General features: G+C 44.3%; 1 protein-coding gene across 1 annotated transcript; it reads left to right on the top strand.

Moving 5' to 3' along the window:
* The first annotated feature begins 354 nt into the window (after positions 1-354).
* psma6a (proteasome 20S subunit alpha 6a) lies at positions 355-10677 on the top strand. The gene is made up of 7 exons (XM_078406572.1): positions 355-793; positions 1148-1242; positions 4663-4744; positions 5319-5474; positions 7045-7223; positions 7364-7458; positions 10490-10677. The coding sequence occupies exons 1-7, from the start codon at positions 718-720 to the stop codon at positions 10545-10547; spliced, it is 741 nt and encodes a 246-aa protein (XP_078262698.1). The 5' UTR covers positions 355-717; the 3' UTR covers positions 10548-10677.
* The last annotated feature ends 8284 nt before the right edge of the window (positions 10678-18961 follow it).

Below are 18961 nucleotides of genomic sequence, written 5' to 3'. Positions count from 1 at the left end.
GTCTTTCACTAATTGGAAAGCATATTCTCCATTACTCTGCACTTGACTTCACGCAGCACTTTCTGTCCAATTTCTCATTATCATGAAATGACAATGTTCACCAAGGAGCCAGTTCACTTCATCAGCAAGGCACTGGTGCGCCTCATATTTCGCTTGGGCAGCATACAACCCAGCGGTATGATTTTGATTTCAAGTAACGCCTGCATCCCCTCTCTCTCCGTCCCTCCCCCGCCCTAGTCATTCACTGTCATCCTGCTGAGTTTCACTCGTTATCACCTTCTCCGCAGCCGAAAATGGACTATGGTGGGCTGCACCTTTCATTGTTCGTCGTTGCTGGCGTTGATTTGTCCTTTTGCATACTTTTGGCATGTCGAAGACGGGCCACCACTATTCATTTGCTCTATGTACCTTTTCATGTCTCTCGTTTCCCTCTCCCCTGACTCTCAGACCTGAAGGGTCTCGACCTGAAACGTTACCCTATTCCTTTCCTCCAGAAATGCTGCCTGACCCGCTGCGTTACTCCAGCACTTTGTGTCTCTCTTCAGTGTAAACCAGCATCTGAGTTCCTTCCTACACTGGCGCTTGCCAGCCGGCCTCCTGGAGGTTGGTCTGAGCCGAGCCATCAATCAGCGAGTGTATCCGGTGCAGACGAGCCGCCGCTGCCGGGTCAGTTCCGCCGCCGTACATGTTGTTGCTCGGCTCGGCTCCTTGCTGAAGATGTCGCGGGGATCGAGCGCCGGCTTCGACCGTCACATCACCATCTTCTCCCCGGAGGGGAGGCTCTACCAAGTCGGTGAGTGACGGACGCGATCCCGGGGCCCTGGGCCCAGTCTGCGAGGCCTAGCTCCGAGTGCTCAGTCATGCCAGGCCCCGGCTTCAGGCCTATCTGCTCAGTCCAGACGCGGGTACTCGCTGCTGAGCTCAGGCCCCGGACCCAGGGCTTTCTGCTCTGCCCAGGCCCCGAGGCTCCCGCATTAACCCAGGGCCGATCCCAGGTCTGGAGCTCCCGGCTCGGCCCAGTCTCAGTTTAGGCCCCGGGATTGGCCGATTGCATTGCAACTTACTGTGTTAGCAGCGAGGCGCCGTGCTCTGGGATCGGATTTACATGGCCTCGGTGCCCAGGGTAACCTGTGTTTTTGTCTTGCAGAATACGCTTTCAAAGCTATCAACCAGGGCGGGCTCACATCAGTCGCCATCCGTGGCAAGGACTGTGCTGTCATAGTCACACAAAAGAAAGTACCGGTGAGTGCGGAGTCATCGTCATACAGTACGGAAACAGGCCATTCGGCCCAACTAGTCCATGCCGACCAAAATGCTCCATCTAAATTCATCCCTTTTGGCCCATATCCCTCTATACGTATCCATGCACCTGTCCAAGTGCCTTTGTTATATGTGATGTGAGGAGAAACTGCAGATGTTGGTTTAAACTGTAGACACAAAAAGCTGGAATAACTCAGCGGAACAGGCAGCATCTCTGGAGAGAAGGAATGGGTGATGTTTTGAGTCGAGACCCTTCTTCAGACCGGTCGGTGTCTTTGTTATTATACCTGTCTTGACTACCTCACCTGACAGCTCGTTTAGTATACCCACCAGGCTCTGTGTGAAAACTTGCAACTCAAAGACTTTTGTGTGGATTTGAGGTGATGTGGCTGGCTCAGGACAAATAAAAAAAATCTGAATAAGTTACAACTGTGCAATGAAAAAACAAGATCCAAATTGCAGCAAAACTATAAGAATTTGTATTCCATGCTATAAATCGTGGAACATAGATGGTATTTGTTTAGGTTGATTATTGCAGTGTGTGCCAAGGTACAGTGAAAAACCTTGTTTTGCATGTTATCAATACATCAGATATACCATAAATACAATCAAGTTAAACTCAAGTTTAATAGAGCAAATGGGAAGATACGGAGTGCAGAATATAGTTCTCAGCATTGTAGCACTGATTTTGCTCAAAATGGCCATTTTTCATAAATGCAACTTTTGAAGAAAACCAAATGTTACTAATTCTGATCTATATGTGACTTCACTCCTTCACAGCCAGTTATGCTGCTGCAAAGAATTTCATTGTTCCATTGTCAGTGCATATGACAATTAAACATTCATGACTTCAAGGGCGTGGAAATTCCAAAGTAGTCTACAGGCTTTTTATTTGGCTCATTTGCTGACCTGTTAGTGGCAATCAGAAATAGGCACAAACATGCCAGTCTTGTTGATCCTAAGAATGAATAAAAAGAATAGATATATGTGGCTGGTGGTTAGTGTAAACTAATACTCAAACTCCTTTGATGGTCTTATGGCTGAATGCATCAACCAGTTTTACCCATTCCTTCTCTCCCGAGATGCTGCCTGACCTGCTGAGTTACTCCAGCATTTTGTGAATAAACCAGCATCTGCAGTTATCTTCTTTTACTCTGATGCTAGACCCCTTTGAATTAGCTGGTTTCACTTGAAACCAGCTAATTCAACCGGTGCTGGCTCGAAGGGCCGAATGGCCTACTCCTGCACCTATGGCCTATTGAAATGTTCTATCTGGTCTTATCTTAAGGCATATAACATTTATGTTGAAAAATCTATGGCAAATTGCTTATGGGACAGATCACGTTGGTGTATGAATGTATACATAATGCTAACAGGAACTTGCATTTGTGTATGTCCTTGAACATAAAACATCCCAAGGTACTTCACAGAAATTTTATCAAACAAAGATTGAAGCAAGCCACAGGAGATACCTGACTGAAAACCAGGCCCAAAGGTTAGGTACCAAGAAAAATGAAGCAGAAGTTTTTGGAAGGAATTCCCAAATACAGGCCCTTCGTCGTACTGGGTCCATGCCAACCATCAAGTACCCATTTACACTAATCGTGCACAAAGCCCAATTTGTTCTCCACTCATACCCATCAACAATTTCTGGATTTGTCTACACAGTACAACAATTTACAGGAGGTACCTGCAAATCGTAGGAATATGGGATGAAAAGCATGCAGCCTCAGGGAGAATATGCAAACTCCACATGGCATCTGAAATGAGGATTCAGTCGGCTTACCCGGAGCTGTGAGCTCTATTAGTTTTGCCACTCTACCATTATATCAGTGTCGCTATTACATTTGTGGACAACCATGAGACCAGAATTGGAGTATCTTGATCTCAAAAGAACTGAAGAGCAAAAACAGGGAGGGTGATTTGGAAGTTTTAAATATCGAGGTATTATTTAACCGGGTACCAGTACTGGTCAGAAAGCAGAGGGGTGATGGGTGAAAGGGACTTGGTGCAAGAAAGGACATGGGCAGCAGAATTTTGTACTCTTGGGTCTTTGCAGGGTGAGAATGCGGGAGGTCAGTCAAAAGAAAATTCAGAATAATCAAGCCTGGAGATAACAAAGGCTTAGAAAATGATTTCAGGAGATAAACGGAGCTGGGGAAGAGTTTGGTAACCTTATGGACGTGAAAATAGATATTTACTGATGGCCCAGATATTTGCTCATCTCGGGATAAATGCGATATACTCAGTCATCTGGAAAAATATTATGTTTTTAAAGGGTTCAGTGTCTGGGCAAAAATATGTTAAATTCCCAAGCCATCTGAAATGTAATCTAGGTGGACATTCAGTGCACAAATTCAGAAGAGCTGGTAAAGCAAAGCTTATTGACATTGAAACCTTGTTTAACTTGCCCCACATGGCATCAATACATTTTAGCCCTCAGCTCCCCACATGGGATTATACCCTGCTGCATTAAAAAAAAGACATTCACTTGAATTGCATGCTGCTGTGTTAGGAATCTGGTACAAACCTCTGTCCTCATCTCACACATGCCAATAAGGAAATGCCAAACAGCTCAGTATGGAGAGGCTGCTTACGAGGACACATCAAGGTGAGTAGTGTGGTCACATAGTGCCGAGATGTGAGACTCAGGGTTGGCATGGTGCGTGCAGACCTTTGCTGCTCTCTCTGCCATGCCACAGTCTGCCAATGACACAGCCTGCCTCTCAAACCATCCGTTAGTTGTGATAGAAGCTGCTGTCTCCCTCTCTGTTTGGTTGTGAGGCTCTCCTCAAACTTGGGATTTCTTTCTGGTAAAGAGCTTAATGGACAGTGACAGCCATTGAACTTCTGACTGGAGAGAAATCCCTAACTGGATGGTCAAGTATGACAACATCTTGTGTACACTGTTGAAATTATTCCTTTTTACAGAGAAATTACACAATTGGAAGTTTTCCTAATTGTCTTGAAAACCTTAAGCACATTATCTTTATGGAATAAATCTAATTTACCTGATTGAACTGCATCTGGATTATTGGTCGAGCAGACATGGAGATTAATTTAAAGTGTAACCTCTAATTCCTTATTGTGTTCCTCCATATTCTAATTTGCGGCACAGTGGTACAGTTGGTAGAGCTACTGTCTCGCGGTGCCGGAGGTTCGATCCAGTCCTCTGATGCTGTCTGTGAGGTTTGCACGTTCTCCCTATGACCGCATGAATTCTTCCAGTGCTCCGGATTCCTCCAACAACCCAAAGGCGTGCGGATTTGTAGATCAAGTTGTCTGAAAATTGCCACCAGTGTGGAAGGAGTGTATGGTCTTCCTGGACCCAGTGGCTGAAGAGCCTGTTTCCAAAGCTGTATCTTTCAATTAATTAAAACTGTTTGATTTTTTGTTTTTCAGGATAAGCTTTTGGATGCCAAGACAGTCACTCATCTTTTCAGAATAACTGAAACTATAGGATGTGTAATGACAGGAATGACAGGTAATAAACTTCCTGATTTTTTTTTTACTCCTTACCGATTGAGAATCTACCCCCAGATGATTTATTAACAGATCTGTTAAAATAATTATTTTATAACTCTCAAATTTGAATAATTCCTGGTTTAAATCATTTGTTACTGTTGTAGTTCATTTGTTCCAATCAATAATTGATAAGATAAGCATTGATTAGAAGAGATTCCAAATATTGCAGACTGGGTTAATGTAAATCCAGAATGGAATTTCTTTCTGGTCCATTGGTGTATTTAGTGTCACCAAACATGTATATTTGATTTAATTGTTTCCTCTCCTGTTTCTCCATTGTTTGATCTGCTATTCAGAATTTTGGCAATTTTATCCTTTATATTTTTAAAAATAGTTGAGATAAATTAATGCTTTATGGCCTCTGTAAATTGCCCCTTGTGTGTAAGGAGTGGTTGAGAAAGTGGGATAACATAGAACCCGTGTGAACGGGTGATCGATAGTCGTTGTGGGGGGGGGGGCAAAGAGCCTGTTTCTCTGCTATATCTCTAAGCAAAAATCTCTAAGCAAAACTATATTTTCTTATTCATCTACAGCAGATGGCAGGTCTCAAGTTCAGCGAGCTCGTTATGAAGCAGCAAATTGGAAGTACAAGTATGGTTACGATATCCCAGTAGACATGCTGTGCAAGCGGATCGCAGACATTTCCCAAGTATATACGCAGAATGCTGAAATGCGACCTCTGGGATGCTGTAAGCAGCTTGTTTTTGTTGTAAGAATTATGCAACATTAGGCTAATGCTTCAGATCACATTTTGTAAATTGCATATGTGCATTATAAAGCCGTAATCATGCTTTGATGTATCGGTTACTTTCCAATTTATTTACTTAAAAGGGTTAATTGACCAATCATTAAATTTGGTAATCTTCCATTTGTGCAAGAATTAATATGGCATAATGTTTGAAGACTAATTAGTCTTGTAGCATACGGAAATACACCAGCCAATTTGTACGCAGCAATGATGTAATGTTAGTTGAAGGACAAATATTTGGTCAGTACTCCCATTTTTCATCGCGCTTTCGTGGCCCATACTACAATTGTGCACATCTCAATTCTGGCAGAGGGCAAGGTTGAGGAGTTTAATATAATGTCACTGTTGACGAATAGCTATGTATGTTCATGTATGCAGCATTTTTCATTAATTCAAACACTCTTGCATTGGAAGGATGATATCTGCAGAATTTGCGTAAGAATCTATTCACATTTGTAACTGTATTGGTGTTTTCTTTCTTGCATCTGGAATTCAAATATTTACTCTTGGTCTCAGATTCTTGTTGTTCACACTTTTCCTTGTAATCAGAATAGAAACCATTTCCAGACCTCCCAGCCCTTCCGAATTTGGCGGAAAGTTTCCGCTTTCTTACTTCATTTCCGCCATTCGATTTTGCCTCACATTTTTCCGCAAAACACATGCCTCCCCCTGCGCCTGGCCTGGTCTCGCTGCGTAGCGTGAGGCCCGTTGATGTGAGGGGATGGGGTGGGTGAATGGCGGGGGGACGGGGGACACATGAAATGTTGTGATTTGCTGTTGAAGACCACTGGAACAAGTATGTGCAGTTTTAAATGAAACTAGGTATGTAAATTAGGTATGTGCAGTTTTAAATGAACCTCTTTCTTCATAACTTAGTCATACATTTTATGACCATTGTTCTTTTATTCAATACCAAGAGAATTGGGAAGCGTAAGGAAAAAGCAAAATAGAAAAAACAAAAAAACCCAATTTTTTCTTTGTTGTAAAAAGTATTTTTGTTCTGTAACGTTTCTATAAATAGACATTGTCTGACATTGTACATGTAGTCCAATAACTACAGACTGGTGTAAATAATAGTCGTTTTTCACATGATTGTAGCGCAACGCGTATGCGCATTTGGCGTGCATACCTTTTATTTTGCTGAAAGATTGCATTATGCGCCATATTATGAATTTTTATGTAAATTTCTGAATTTTGGACATCAAAATTATGAATTTGTAAAATCAAATGTTGGGAGGTCTGCATTTCTTAAAACAAATTGAAAACTGTTACCAGAAAATACTATTAAAATACAATTAAAGAGGACCTGAACAGAGGTTTAATGTTGAGGAACTTGCAAAGTTCTGAGACAAAGTAAATATTTGGGACTTAGTGAAACAACACTTTCAATAACCCATCATAAACATAACAGATCAGACCGCTGCCTCCAGAGCTACAAGCTTGGCGATTCTTTGAAATTCTCTATATCAAATACTTTTTCTACTTTGTCAGTTCTCTGCTTTCTTTTATAGGTATGATTCTGGTCGGTGTGAATGAAGGGCATGGTGCTCAGGTTTACAAGTGTGATCCTGCTGGTTATTACTGTGGTTTCAAGGCCACTGCTGCAGGAGTAAAACAGACAGAAGCCACAAGCTTCTTGGAAAAGAAAATTAAGAAAAAACTTGACTGGATTTATAACCAAACTATCGAGGTAAGAAAGTGCAAAGACTTGACACTAATAATTAATCAACATGTGTTTATTTTAATGTTAGGTTAGATTGTTTCCATTGAAATGTAATGAACCATAAATTAATATGCATTTATTTTGTTAATCCTTTTTCTTTTTTATAGACAGCAATAACCTGTCTGTCCACAGTACTTTCCATTGACTTCAAACCTTCTGAAATTGAAATAGGAGTGGTTACAGTGGATAACCCGAAATTTAGGTAAATGAAGCCTTTTCACTTGATAAAGCAAGTGTTATTCAAGGATTTAAAAAAATGCTAAATGTATTGTCTAACTGGTGATAATTTTTTTGTTTCTAAGTGATTTGTTTTCCTTCATTTATTTGTTTAATTAGTATTTGATGTTAAAGGTTTTACATGAATGTTGGACAAAGGACCTTGCCATGGATTGCCAGTTTGATTGAAAGATACAGCGTGGAAACAGGCCCTTTGGCCCACCGGCCATGCTGATTATCGATCACACACTAGTTCTGTTATCCCATTTTCTCACCTATTCCCTATACACTTTTACAATTTTACAGAGGCCAATTAACCTATAAACCTGCACGTCTTTGGGATGTTGGAGGAAACCGGAGCACCCAGAGGAAACCCAAACGGTCACCGGGAGAGCATGCAATTTCCACCCACATAGCACCCGAGTTCAAGATCAAACCCGGGTCTCTGGCACTGTGAGGTAGCAGCTCTACAGGCTACATGACTGTGCCATCCATGTTCACCAAAGTCTTGGTCAAATTCTCATCCTTTGATCTTGCCCTCTCCATTTTCTGTGACCAACCAACTGTACCAGTGTTCCACCCAGTTGTATGGAGATGTTTGATAACAGTCTGCTTCTGCACATGCTCTTCCCATTGCCTTGCCATGTAAACAAAGAATAATCTGAACTTCCTATTTTTGCACATGGCTGCTACCATTATCTAGAACATATTATCTAGAACTACCGATGCCTGTTGATATTTACAAATTTGGAATCTAAAATATCTTCTCTGGAGTTCTGACTGCTATCGGTTTTACAAATATTTGAAAATAAGCTATCTCAACACTTTGAATTCTTGCATTGACAAAATGGGGATATAAATTCTGCACTTTGCATTTTAAAATTGATTTTTGTCTTTCATATAGGTAACTTTATATAACCTTTTAACAGAGGTTTGCTGTTTAAAATACGTGCATATGTCATCTTTGTAGGATCACTATATAAAAACCGAGTTGTACATTGTTAAAATGCTAATCATGCAGAAACTGGGTTTGAATCCTGTCCAAAGCAAGGCTATTAGTTTGTCACATGAAATGACCACCAAAAATCAGCACAATTCCTCATAGAATCACTCATTCAAAAAATATGTTTGCAAATTGTGCCATCTGGTCATTCTACTTGGAGGTTAAAGAATGCCTCGCATAGAAAAGTGAAAATTCTTACTGGTATCTCTTTAATGTTGATTTGACCAATCTAATTGAATTAATAAGGTGGGTGCACTTGGAATTCACTGCTGAGGTTAAGTGCCTAACTGGCAGGGTTGGAGTTAAACTCCAGCAATCGTTAGATTGACAGATTTTCTGGACAGTTAGATATTATTTCTAGTAATACCTTCTTTTAGACTACTTTTTAAATGTGACAGTGAAAATGGAAAATGCATCATATGATTTAGGTAAATTGAAAGGGAATCGGGGAAGTTAAAAGGGAGCTGGGGAACTGAGGTGAGTGGGAAGGGAGTGTGGCAAACGGATGCCAAATACTATGATTTCCAAATAGTCGAACAGCGGATTAGCGGAGTTTTACTGCATTATGCTCGTAGGCAAGTTATTATATGCATACGTTCAATGAGGTACAGATACCTACACATCGTGCACAGATCAGTTAAGAGTTTGGGGATTTGTGGTGTCTGGCATAGCAGTAGTCATTTATATACCTGTCTTCGTTTAATTGAATCATATACCCACCACCCTCAGAGTGGAAAGGTTTCCCCTCAGGTTTCTATTAAATCTTTCCCCTCTCACCTTAAATTTCTGCCCTCTAGTTCTTGATTCCCCTACCTTGGGTTAAAGACTGTGCTTTTACCCTATTCCCCGCATGATTTTCAGGCACGTGAAGTTTCCACGTATATCCGCGTTTTTAAAATCCATTTTCTTTGCTTTTTGCATGATTTCCGCGTTTTTCACTTTGCCAAAATCGCGTTTACCAACGGAGAAATCGGATCGAGAAAAAGAAAGAAAAGAAACGATGTATAGACTTCCGCTAGAGGTAGCTAGGGGTTCCAATCCCGACCTCATCGGGACTTCCACGGGCGAACGGTGGGTTGAATTTGCAGCCTGCGGCAGGGGGTCTGGAACTCCAGCCCAGCTGGAGTCAGCACATCTATCCCCATAGCTGACTTCCTTGGCCAGCTGGATAAACCAGCAAAGCTCTGGAACCAAGAGTGCCAGAAAATCAGTGATGGAATTGTAATGAGTAAATATTAAATTTAAGTGCAAGATTGTATAACTAAATTAATTAAGACGGGGTTAAAATATAAAACACAGCAGAAAAGCCAATTACCACCTTTTGGGCTGATTATCAATTAATGTTCAAATTCACTTCAATGTTATTATTTTACAGTGACCGTCACATTATTTTGTAATGTCCGTTTTTACTTTGAAATGCACTAAAAGAGGCTTGAAACTGGTAATTTTGTGTGCAAATTTTCAAAAATGTTCCGTTTTTTTTACCCATGAGTGCAAGCGCTCAGCTCTTTTCCTCTTTTTTTTACCTCACTCACATGCCTGGATTTTATACACTTCTATAAGATCATTCCTTAGCTCCATCGACTTGCAACCATAAAACCATCATCTTATTCTTGATTAGTACAGGTGTCAGAAGTTATGGGGAGAAAGCAGGAGAATGGGATTGGGAGGGAGAGATAGGTCAGACGTAATTGAATGGCGGAGTGGACTTGATGGGCCGAATGGCCTAATTCTCCTCCTATTCCTTATGACCTCCCTGTGCTCCAAGGAATAGTCTAGCCTGCTTAGTAACCATTCCCTATAGCTCAGGCCCTGGCAACATCCTCTCAAATCTCTGCACTCTTTCCAGCTTTTTCTGCAGTTCTCGTCAGTTTTCATTCAGGAAGTACATTTTAATTTTACTCTGAAGTTTACAAGACTGAATTTGGATCTGCATTTCAACTATGAATTTTTGTTAGTGAAAATATGCTTAAGCATGCAAGTCTTCATTCATTCCGACCATTTTATCTTTCAGAATTCTTTCAGAAGCTGATATTGATGTACACCTGGTTGCTCTAGCAGAGAGAGATTGAAAACCATTTTGTTTAAGACTCTATTTGTTACATAAGAAACACTGTTAATGGAAGACTGATTGTTGCTGTAACAGAATACGCAGCCGCACTGTATTTTATTCTGTTCAAATAAAACTGAGGTTTTTGAAAATACTGTTATTTAAAGTAATGTATACAGACATGGTTATATCTTTTTTACAGACCAAGTAATGGATTATATATCTAAGAGTGGGGAAATCAATCTATCTGCTTTACTTCTATTTAACATAGACTGTCAAATGTCCCCACATTCCAGATCAGACCTGCTATTTGTAAGTTGGCAAAATAGAACAATCTGAAATCCTAAAACCTTTATTAAAATGTAACCTTTAGGGGTGATCTGATAGAAGTTTATAAAATTATGAGAGCCAAAGATAGGGTAGACAGTCAGAACCTTTTTCCCCAGGGTGGAAGTGTCAAAGTATAGACAGCATAACTTTAAGATCAGAAGGGAAAATTTAAAGGAGATGTGCGGGGCAAGTTTGTGGTTGTCTGGAACGCATTCCTGAGTTGGTGGTGGAAGCACATATGATAGATAGGTGGCCTTTAATAAGCTTTTAATGGATCATGAATATGCGGGGATTGGAGAGATATGGATCAAATGCAGGCAGAAGAGGTAAGTTTAATTTGGAATCATTGTGGGCCAAAGGGCCTGTTCCTGTACTGTTCTAATTTTTCTGTGTTCTAAAGAAAGAAACCAATTAAGCCAATTGTGACAGTTTACAGGAGTTGATTTACAATGTGGGAAACCGTTGGTGAAAAATTATGCAAAATTATGCAAAAGCCTATTCTGTAATTAAATATTAGGTTAAAACATCCTTTGTTTGCTTTTTGAGTTACATAGAAACATAGAAAATAGGTGCAGGAGGAGGCCATTCGGCCCTTCGAGCCAACACCGCCATTCATTGTGATCATGGCTGATCGTCCACAATCAATAACCCGTGCCTGCCTTCTCCCCATATCCCTTGATTTCACCAGCCCCTAGAGCTCTATCTAACTCTCTCTTAAATCCATCCAGTGATTTGGCTTCCACTGCCCTCTGTGGCAGAGAATTCCACAAATTCACAACTCTGGGTCAAAAGGTTTTTTCTCATCTCAGTTTTAAATGACCTCCCCTTTATTCTAAGACTGTGGTCCCTAGTTCTGGACTCGCCCAACATTGGGAACATTTTTCCTGCATCTAGCTTGTCCAGTCCTTTTATAATTTTATATGTTTCTATAAGATCTCCTCTCATCCAGTGAATACAAGCCTAATCTTTTCAATCTTTCCTCATATATCAGTCCCGCCATCCCAGGGATCAATCTCGTGAACCTACGCTGCACTGCCTCAATTACAAGGATGTCCTTCCTCAAATTAGGAGACCAAAACTGTACACAATACTCCAGATGTCGTCTTACCAGGGCCCTGTACAACTGCAGAAGAACCTCTTTACTCCTATACTGAAATCCTCTTATGACAATAGACAATAGGTGCAGGAGAAGGCCATTCGGCCCTTTGAGCCAGCACCGCCATTCAATGTGATCATGGCTCTTGTTATGAAGGCCAACATTCCATTAGCTTTCTTCACTGTCTGCTGTATCTGCACGCCAACATTTAGTGACTGGTGTACAAGGACACCCAGGTCTCGCTGCACCTCCCCCTTACCTAACCTAACTCCATTGAGATAATAATCTGCCTCCTTGTTTCTGCCGCCAAAGTGGATAACCTCACATTTATCTCCAAAGACGTACAGGTATGTAGGTTAATTGACTGGGTAAATGTAAAAAATTGTCCCTAGTGGGTGTAGGATAGTGTTAATGTGCGGGGATCGCTGGGCGGCGCGGACTTGGTGGGCCGAAAAGGCCTGTTTCCGCGCTGTATATATATGATATGATATACTGCATCTGCCACTCATCTGCCCACTCACTCAACCAGTCCAGGTCAGCCTGCAACCTCCTAACATCCTCTTCACAGTTTACACTACCACCCAGCTTTGTGTCACCCGCAAACGCTAGTGTGGCTTCTACCTCTTCCAAATCATTAATATATATGGTAAACAGTTGCGGCCCCAACACCGAGCCTTGCGGCACTCCAATCGCCACTGCCTGCCATTCTGAAAAGGACCCGTTTACTCCATGCTGACTTGGACTTATCCTTTTACTGCTATCCAAATGCACCGTTATTACCTCTTTAATAATTGACTCCAGCATCTTTCCCACCACCGAAATCAGGCTAACTGGTCTGTAATTCCCTGTTTTCTCTCTCTCTCTCGCTCCTTTCTTGAAAAGTGGGATAACATTAGCTATCCTCCAATCCACAGGAACTGATCCTGAATCTATTGAACATTGGAAAATGATCACCAATGCGTCCACTATTTCTAGAGCCACCTCCCTGAGGACCCTGGGATGCAGACCATCAGGCCCAGGGGATTTATCATCCTTCAGTCCCATTCGTCTACCCAATACTATTTCTTGCCCCCTAGATCCTCTGTCCTCCAGTACATCTGGAAGATTGTTTGTGTCTTTAGTGAAGACAGATCCGAAGTACCTGTTCAAATCTTCTGCTATTTCCTTGTTACCCATAATAATTTCACCCATGTCTGCCTTCAAGGGACCCACATTTGACTTTGCTACTCTTTTTCTCTTAACATATCTAAAGAAGCTTTTATTATCCTTCTTTATATTCTTGGCCAGCTTACCCTCGTACTTCATCTTTTCAGCCTTTATTGCCCGTTTGTTACCTTCTGATGTCCTATGAAAGTTTTCCAATCCTCTGGTTTTCGGCTACATCTTTTCCTTTAGTTTTATTCCATCCCTAACTTCCCTTGTCAACCATGGTTGCCTCCTACTCCCCTTAGAATCTTTCTTCCTTATTGGAATGAAATGATCCTGCGTCTTCCGGATTATGCCCGGAAATTCCTGCCATTGCTGTTCCACCGTCAATCCTGCTGGGATCCCTTTCCAGTCAAATTTGGCCAGCTCCTCTCTCATGCCTTCATAGTCCCCTTTGTTCAACTGCAACATTGATACTTTCGATTTAACCTTCTTCTCAAATGACAGATTAAAACTAATATTATGATCACTACCTCCAAGTGGTTCCTTTACCTCGAGTTCTCTTATCAAATCCGGATCATTGGACAACACTAAATCTAGAATTGCCTTTTCTCTGGTAGGCTCCATTACAAGCTGCTCTAAGAATCCATCTCGGAAACACTCCACAAACTCTCTTTCTTGGGGTCCAGAACCAACCTGATTTTCCCAGTCTACCTGCATATTGAAATCGCCCATCACCACAGTGGCATTACCTTTCTTACATGCCAGTTTTAACTCCTGCTGCATCTTACTCCCTACATCCGGGCTACTATTTGGGGGTCTGTAGATAACACCAATTAGTGTCTTGCCTTTACAATTTCTCAACTCAATCCACAGTGACTCTACCTCGCCAGTCCCTATGTCTTCCCTCGCAAGGGACTGAATTTCATCCCTCACCAGCAGAGCTACCCCACCGCCTCTGCCCACCTCCTTCTATAGGATGTATAACCCTGAATATTAAGTTCCCAGACCCGATCCTCCTGCAGCCACGTCTCTGTAATCCCCACAATAGACAATAGGTGCAGGAGGAGGCCATTCGGCCCTTCGAGCCAGCACCGCCATTCAATGTGATCATGGCTGATCATTCTCAATCAGTACCCCGTTCCTGCCTTCTCCCCATACCCCCTGACTCTGCTATCCTTAAGAGCTCTATCTAGCTCTCACTTGAATGCATTCAGAGAATTGGCCTCCACTGCCTTCTGAGGCAGAGAATTCCACAGATTCACAACTCTGACTGAAAAAGTTTTTCCTCATCTCAGTTCTAAGAAAACGTTTTTCCTCATCTCAGTTCTATGAAAAAGTTTTTCCTCATCTCAGTTCTAATGTCATATCTACCAACCTTTAACTGAGCCTCAAGCTCATCTACTTTACTTGTTATACTTCACGCATTCATATACAGTACTTTGAATTCCTTACTCATCTCACCCTTCACATCGATCCCTATTACACTTGCAGTTCTGCAATTTACGTTCAACATTTGAAGTACAATTGCCAATTTAGAATTTTCCCTCAATCTGAAGATGGGTCCTGACCCAAACATCGATCCATTCCCTCCACTGGTGCTGAGTACCCCCAGCAGGTTTTTTTTACTCGATTCCAGCATCCACAGTCTTTTCTATCCCAATTTTGAAAAACTGGTAAAAATAGAAAGAAGCAAAAAACAAGCAAAAAACAAACTGCTGGGGGACTCAGCAGCTTGGCAGCATCTGTGGAGGGAAATGCACAGGCAACAATTTTCAGTGTTGAAGATAGGTTTTGAGCCAAAATGTTGTCTGTCCATTTCCCTCCACAGATGCTGTCTGACCCGCTGAATTCCTCCAGCAGTTTGTTTTTTTGGCTTAAGGTTGCAGCATCTGCAGTCTGTGTTTCCAATGTACTTATCATATTTTTAACAGCTTTGGAATATCACAGGGAACTCTGCAATTAATGTAATAATTTGAAATGTCATTGTTACATGAGATGCAATAGCCATTATTTCACACTGAAGAAGGGTCTCGACCCGAAACGTCACCCATTCCTTCTCTCCTGAGATGCTGCCTAACCTGCTGAGTTACTCCAGCATTTTGTGAAATAAATACCTTCGATTTGTACCAGCATCTGCAGTTATTTTCTTGCAATAGCCATTATGTACATACCAAGCTCCTGCTGATCTTGTAAATACTAGATCATTGGTTCTTAGTGCAGTTGACTTAGCAATGAGTTTTGATCAGAATGCCAAACATGTTTGATGTGATGCACTACGATTATGCCTAAATGGAGCCTTAGTTTGACATCTTAATTCTCCCTCAGTACCACACTATCAGCCCATATATTGGTGTTGAAGCCTCTGGAGTGAGTCTTCAACCCATAACGTTATAACTCAAAAGCAAGAATGCTACTATAGTTGTGAGACAATCTGCAACTGTTATTGCAAAAGGAAATCAGCATTTAAAACCCTTTCAATCTTGGGTAGAATAAGTAAGGATTTTTGTTGGGTACCGAAATAAGGAGTGCTTGACTCTTTAGTACAAAGGAGGATTCAGAGAAATTTAACAATGTTCAAAATTGAGAAAATTAAGATTAATTTAGAGATACAGCAAGGAAACGGGGCTTTGTTCTATCTTACACTCCAGAGACAAATTACAGAGGCCAATTAAACTACAACCTGCACTCTTTGGAAGGTGGGAGGAAACTGGAGCACCCGGAGAAAACCCATGCTGTCACAGGGAGAACGTGCAAACTCCGTGCTATGGCGAGTCTGGAGGCGTGTTCTTTGTTAAAGAAGTTTATTGCGGCAGCAATATTCGATTACAAAGTATAACAAACGAAATTACAGACAACCATTAAATCAAACTGTTCGCTTCGAAGTTCTCTTCCCACTGACTGGTTTTGGGCGCCAAAACCACCACCTGACCTTGCTGGCCAATCCGAGGGTTCAACTCTCAGGACCAATCCCCATGGTCGCTACATGACCCCCCCCCCCCCAGAACCCGAGGTACGGAATCTAGCAGGGAGCCGGATTTCGCGACCAGAACGAGTAAGGAGAGGGGCTGCAGGAACCACAAGAGCAGGGGGTCCCGGATCAGGTGGAATTGCAGGAGGACGGCCCCGCCGAGGCGGTTGGCCGACCAGGACAGGGCGGTCCTGATCCAAGTGGGCAGGTTTGAGCCTGGACACAGAGACAAGCTCACTCCTGCCCCCAACATCCAAGGTGAAGGTGACCGTCCCTTTACACAACACGCGGAACGGTCCTTCATAGACCCTCTGCAACGGGGAACGATGGGCATCTCTACGCAGAAACACAAATTCACAGTCTTTCAAGGCAGGCGGTTCATGCACCGTGGGACACCCGTGACGTGAAGTAGGAACTGGAGCCAGGGAACCCACTCGCGCCCGGAGGGATGCTAAAACCGACGGAACCGAGGGCTGCTGACCAGAGGACTCCGGAAGGAAATCCCCGGGCACTCTGAGTGGCGAGCCATATACCAGTTCCGCGGACGAAGTTCCGAGATCCTGCTTAGGAGCAGTACGGATGCCCAAAAGGACCCAGGGGAGCTGGTCTACCCAGTTAGGGCCGTCCAGCCGCGCACTGAGGGCCGCCTTCAGTTGCCTGTGAAACCGCTCCACGAGCCCATTAGCCTGGGTGGTACGCCATGGTCTGCTGCAATCGGGAACCGTACAGCTCCGCTAGCGTAGCCCAAAGGGCAGAGGTGAACTGGGACCCCCGGTCGGTGGTAATGACGGACGGAACACCGAAACGGGCCACCCAATGGAGGGTCAGAGCCCGGGCACAAGAGGAGGCAGAGGTGTCGGACAACGGGTAAACCGGTCAACCACCGTGAGTAGGTGAGTGTAGCCCCTGGAGGAAGGTAAAGGCCCAACTAAATCAACGTGAATATGGAAAAAACGGACCGCAGGGACCGCAAACTCCTGCACCGGAGGTTGGACATGTCGGTGAACTTTAGCGGTCTGGCAGGGAACACAGGATCGGGCCCAAGCGGCTACTTGCTTCCGCAGGCCATGCCACACAAACCGAGCGGCTACTAAGGCAGAGGTGGAGCGAATGGACGGGTGCGCCAGCCCATGAATGGCCTCAAACACCCGGCGCTGGAGGGCGGCCGGCACCACCGGCCTAGGGTGGGGAAGGGAAACATCACACCAGACTTTTGTGCCCGTCGGCCCGCAAGCCACTTGGGCCAACTTCATCCCCGAAGTGGTGGACTGGTATGCTGAGGCAGTGTCTGCCAGGCGCTGTGCCTCCGCAAGCTCCTGGAAATCTACCTCGCATTCCACCACTGAAATTGGGGAAATGGCTGGCCGGGACAGGGCATCAGCAACGGCATTAAGCTTACCAGCGACATGTCGGACATCGGTAGTAAACTCTGAGATGGCAGTCAGGTGCCGCTGCTGGCGGGCCGACCAAACGCCAAGGGCTGCCAACTGCTATCTACATGCTGTTCCAAAACCCCTCCCACCGCCACGTCCGACGCATCGACCGTCAGGGCCGTGGGGGCAGAGGCGCTTGGGTGGACGAGCATGGTGGCGTCTGCCAGAGCCACTTTAGCTGCCTCAAAGGCCGTCTCGGCGACCGCGGACCACTCCAACTCGACAGGTTTGCCTGCGAGACATTGGAAGAGCGGACGCATGATCCGTGCTGCTGCCGGCACGAACCTGTGATAAAAATTCACCATCCCCACGAACTCCTGCAACCCCTTTACTGTGGTGGGCCACGGGAAGGCACGAACAGTCTCCACTTTTTCGGGCAACGGAGTGGCGCCGGCTGAGGTGATCTGGTGTCCTATGAAATCAACAGAGGGGAGGCCAAACTGACACTTGGAGGGGTGGATGATGAGCCCGTGGTCTTGAAGCCGCTGGAACACAGTCCGCAAATGGACCCGGTATTCCTGCTCTGAGTGACTGGCGACCAGGATATAGTCTAAATAAATGAAAATAAAAGACAAATCCCGACCAACATGGTCCATAAGCCACTGGAAAGCCTGTGCCGCGTTTTTCAAACCGAAAGGCATACGCAACCATTCGAACAACCCGAACGGAGTGATCGTGGCAGTCTTTGGTATGTCTTCCGGATGCACAGGAATCTGGTGGTAGCCCCGCACCAAATCAATTTTGGAGAATACCGTGGCACCTTCCAGCCCGGACGAGAAGTCCTGGATGTGCGGTATGGGGTAGCGGTCTGCCGTGGTGACGGCGTTAAGGCGCCGGTAATCTCCACATGGTCTCCACCCCCCAGATGCTTTGGAGACCATATGCAACGGAGAGGCCCACGGGCTGTCGGAACGACGGACAATGGTCATTTGTCCCATCTTCTGAAATTCTTCACGCGCTACTATCAGCTTGTCCGGCGGCAACCTCCGGGCCTGAGCGAAAACGGGTGGCCCCTCGGTGGGAATGTGATGGACAACGCCGTGCCGGGCACAAGGGGCGTCGGAACGCTGAACGAGCAGCTCCGGAAACTCAGCCAGGACCGCAGCATACGGGTCGGAGGCCGCGACGACGGCCTGGACAGTTGGGCTGGGCGGGGTGGCCGGCGGTGGAGCAGCGGGCTCATCGCTGCTAGCGGAGGGTCGAAGGCCTTTACCTCGGACATCGGCTACCAGCGAAAAGGCCCAGAGGAAATCTGCGCCCAGGATCGCCTGACCGACTTCCGCGACGTTAAACGACCATTCGTACGTGCGGGTGCCTAAAGACAGAGACATTGCCCGTGTACCATACATGCGGATGGGCCTACCATTGACCGCGATGAGGGTAGATCCTCTCTTACCCGATCGGGCTTCGAGGTCGGTCGGCGGTACGATGCTGACTATGGCTCCCGTGTCGACTAAGAA

This window comes from Rhinoraja longicauda, chromosome 10 (assembly GCF_053455715.1).
Source record: "Rhinoraja longicauda isolate Sanriku21f chromosome 10, sRhiLon1.1, whole genome shotgun sequence".
Taxonomy (NCBI): Eukaryota; Metazoa; Chordata; class Chondrichthyes; order Rajiformes; family Arhynchobatidae; genus Rhinoraja; species Rhinoraja longicauda.
The sequence above is the reverse complement of the archived record's forward strand: the minus strand, read 5'-3'. Positions and strand labels throughout refer to the sequence as shown.

Coding starts and splice junctions, on each gene's coding strand:
- psma6a (XM_078406572.1), top strand. CDS start 718: ATGTCGCGGGGATCGAGCGCCGGCTTCGACCGTCACATCACCATCTTC. Junction 1,243..4,662: donor TCACACAAAAGAAAGTACCG/GTGAGTGCGGAG, acceptor TTTGTTTTTCAG/GATAAGCTTTTGGATGCCAA. Junction 4,745..5,318: donor TGTAATGACAGGAATGACAG/GTAATAAACTTC, acceptor ATTCATCTACAG/CAGATGGCAGGTCTCAAGTT.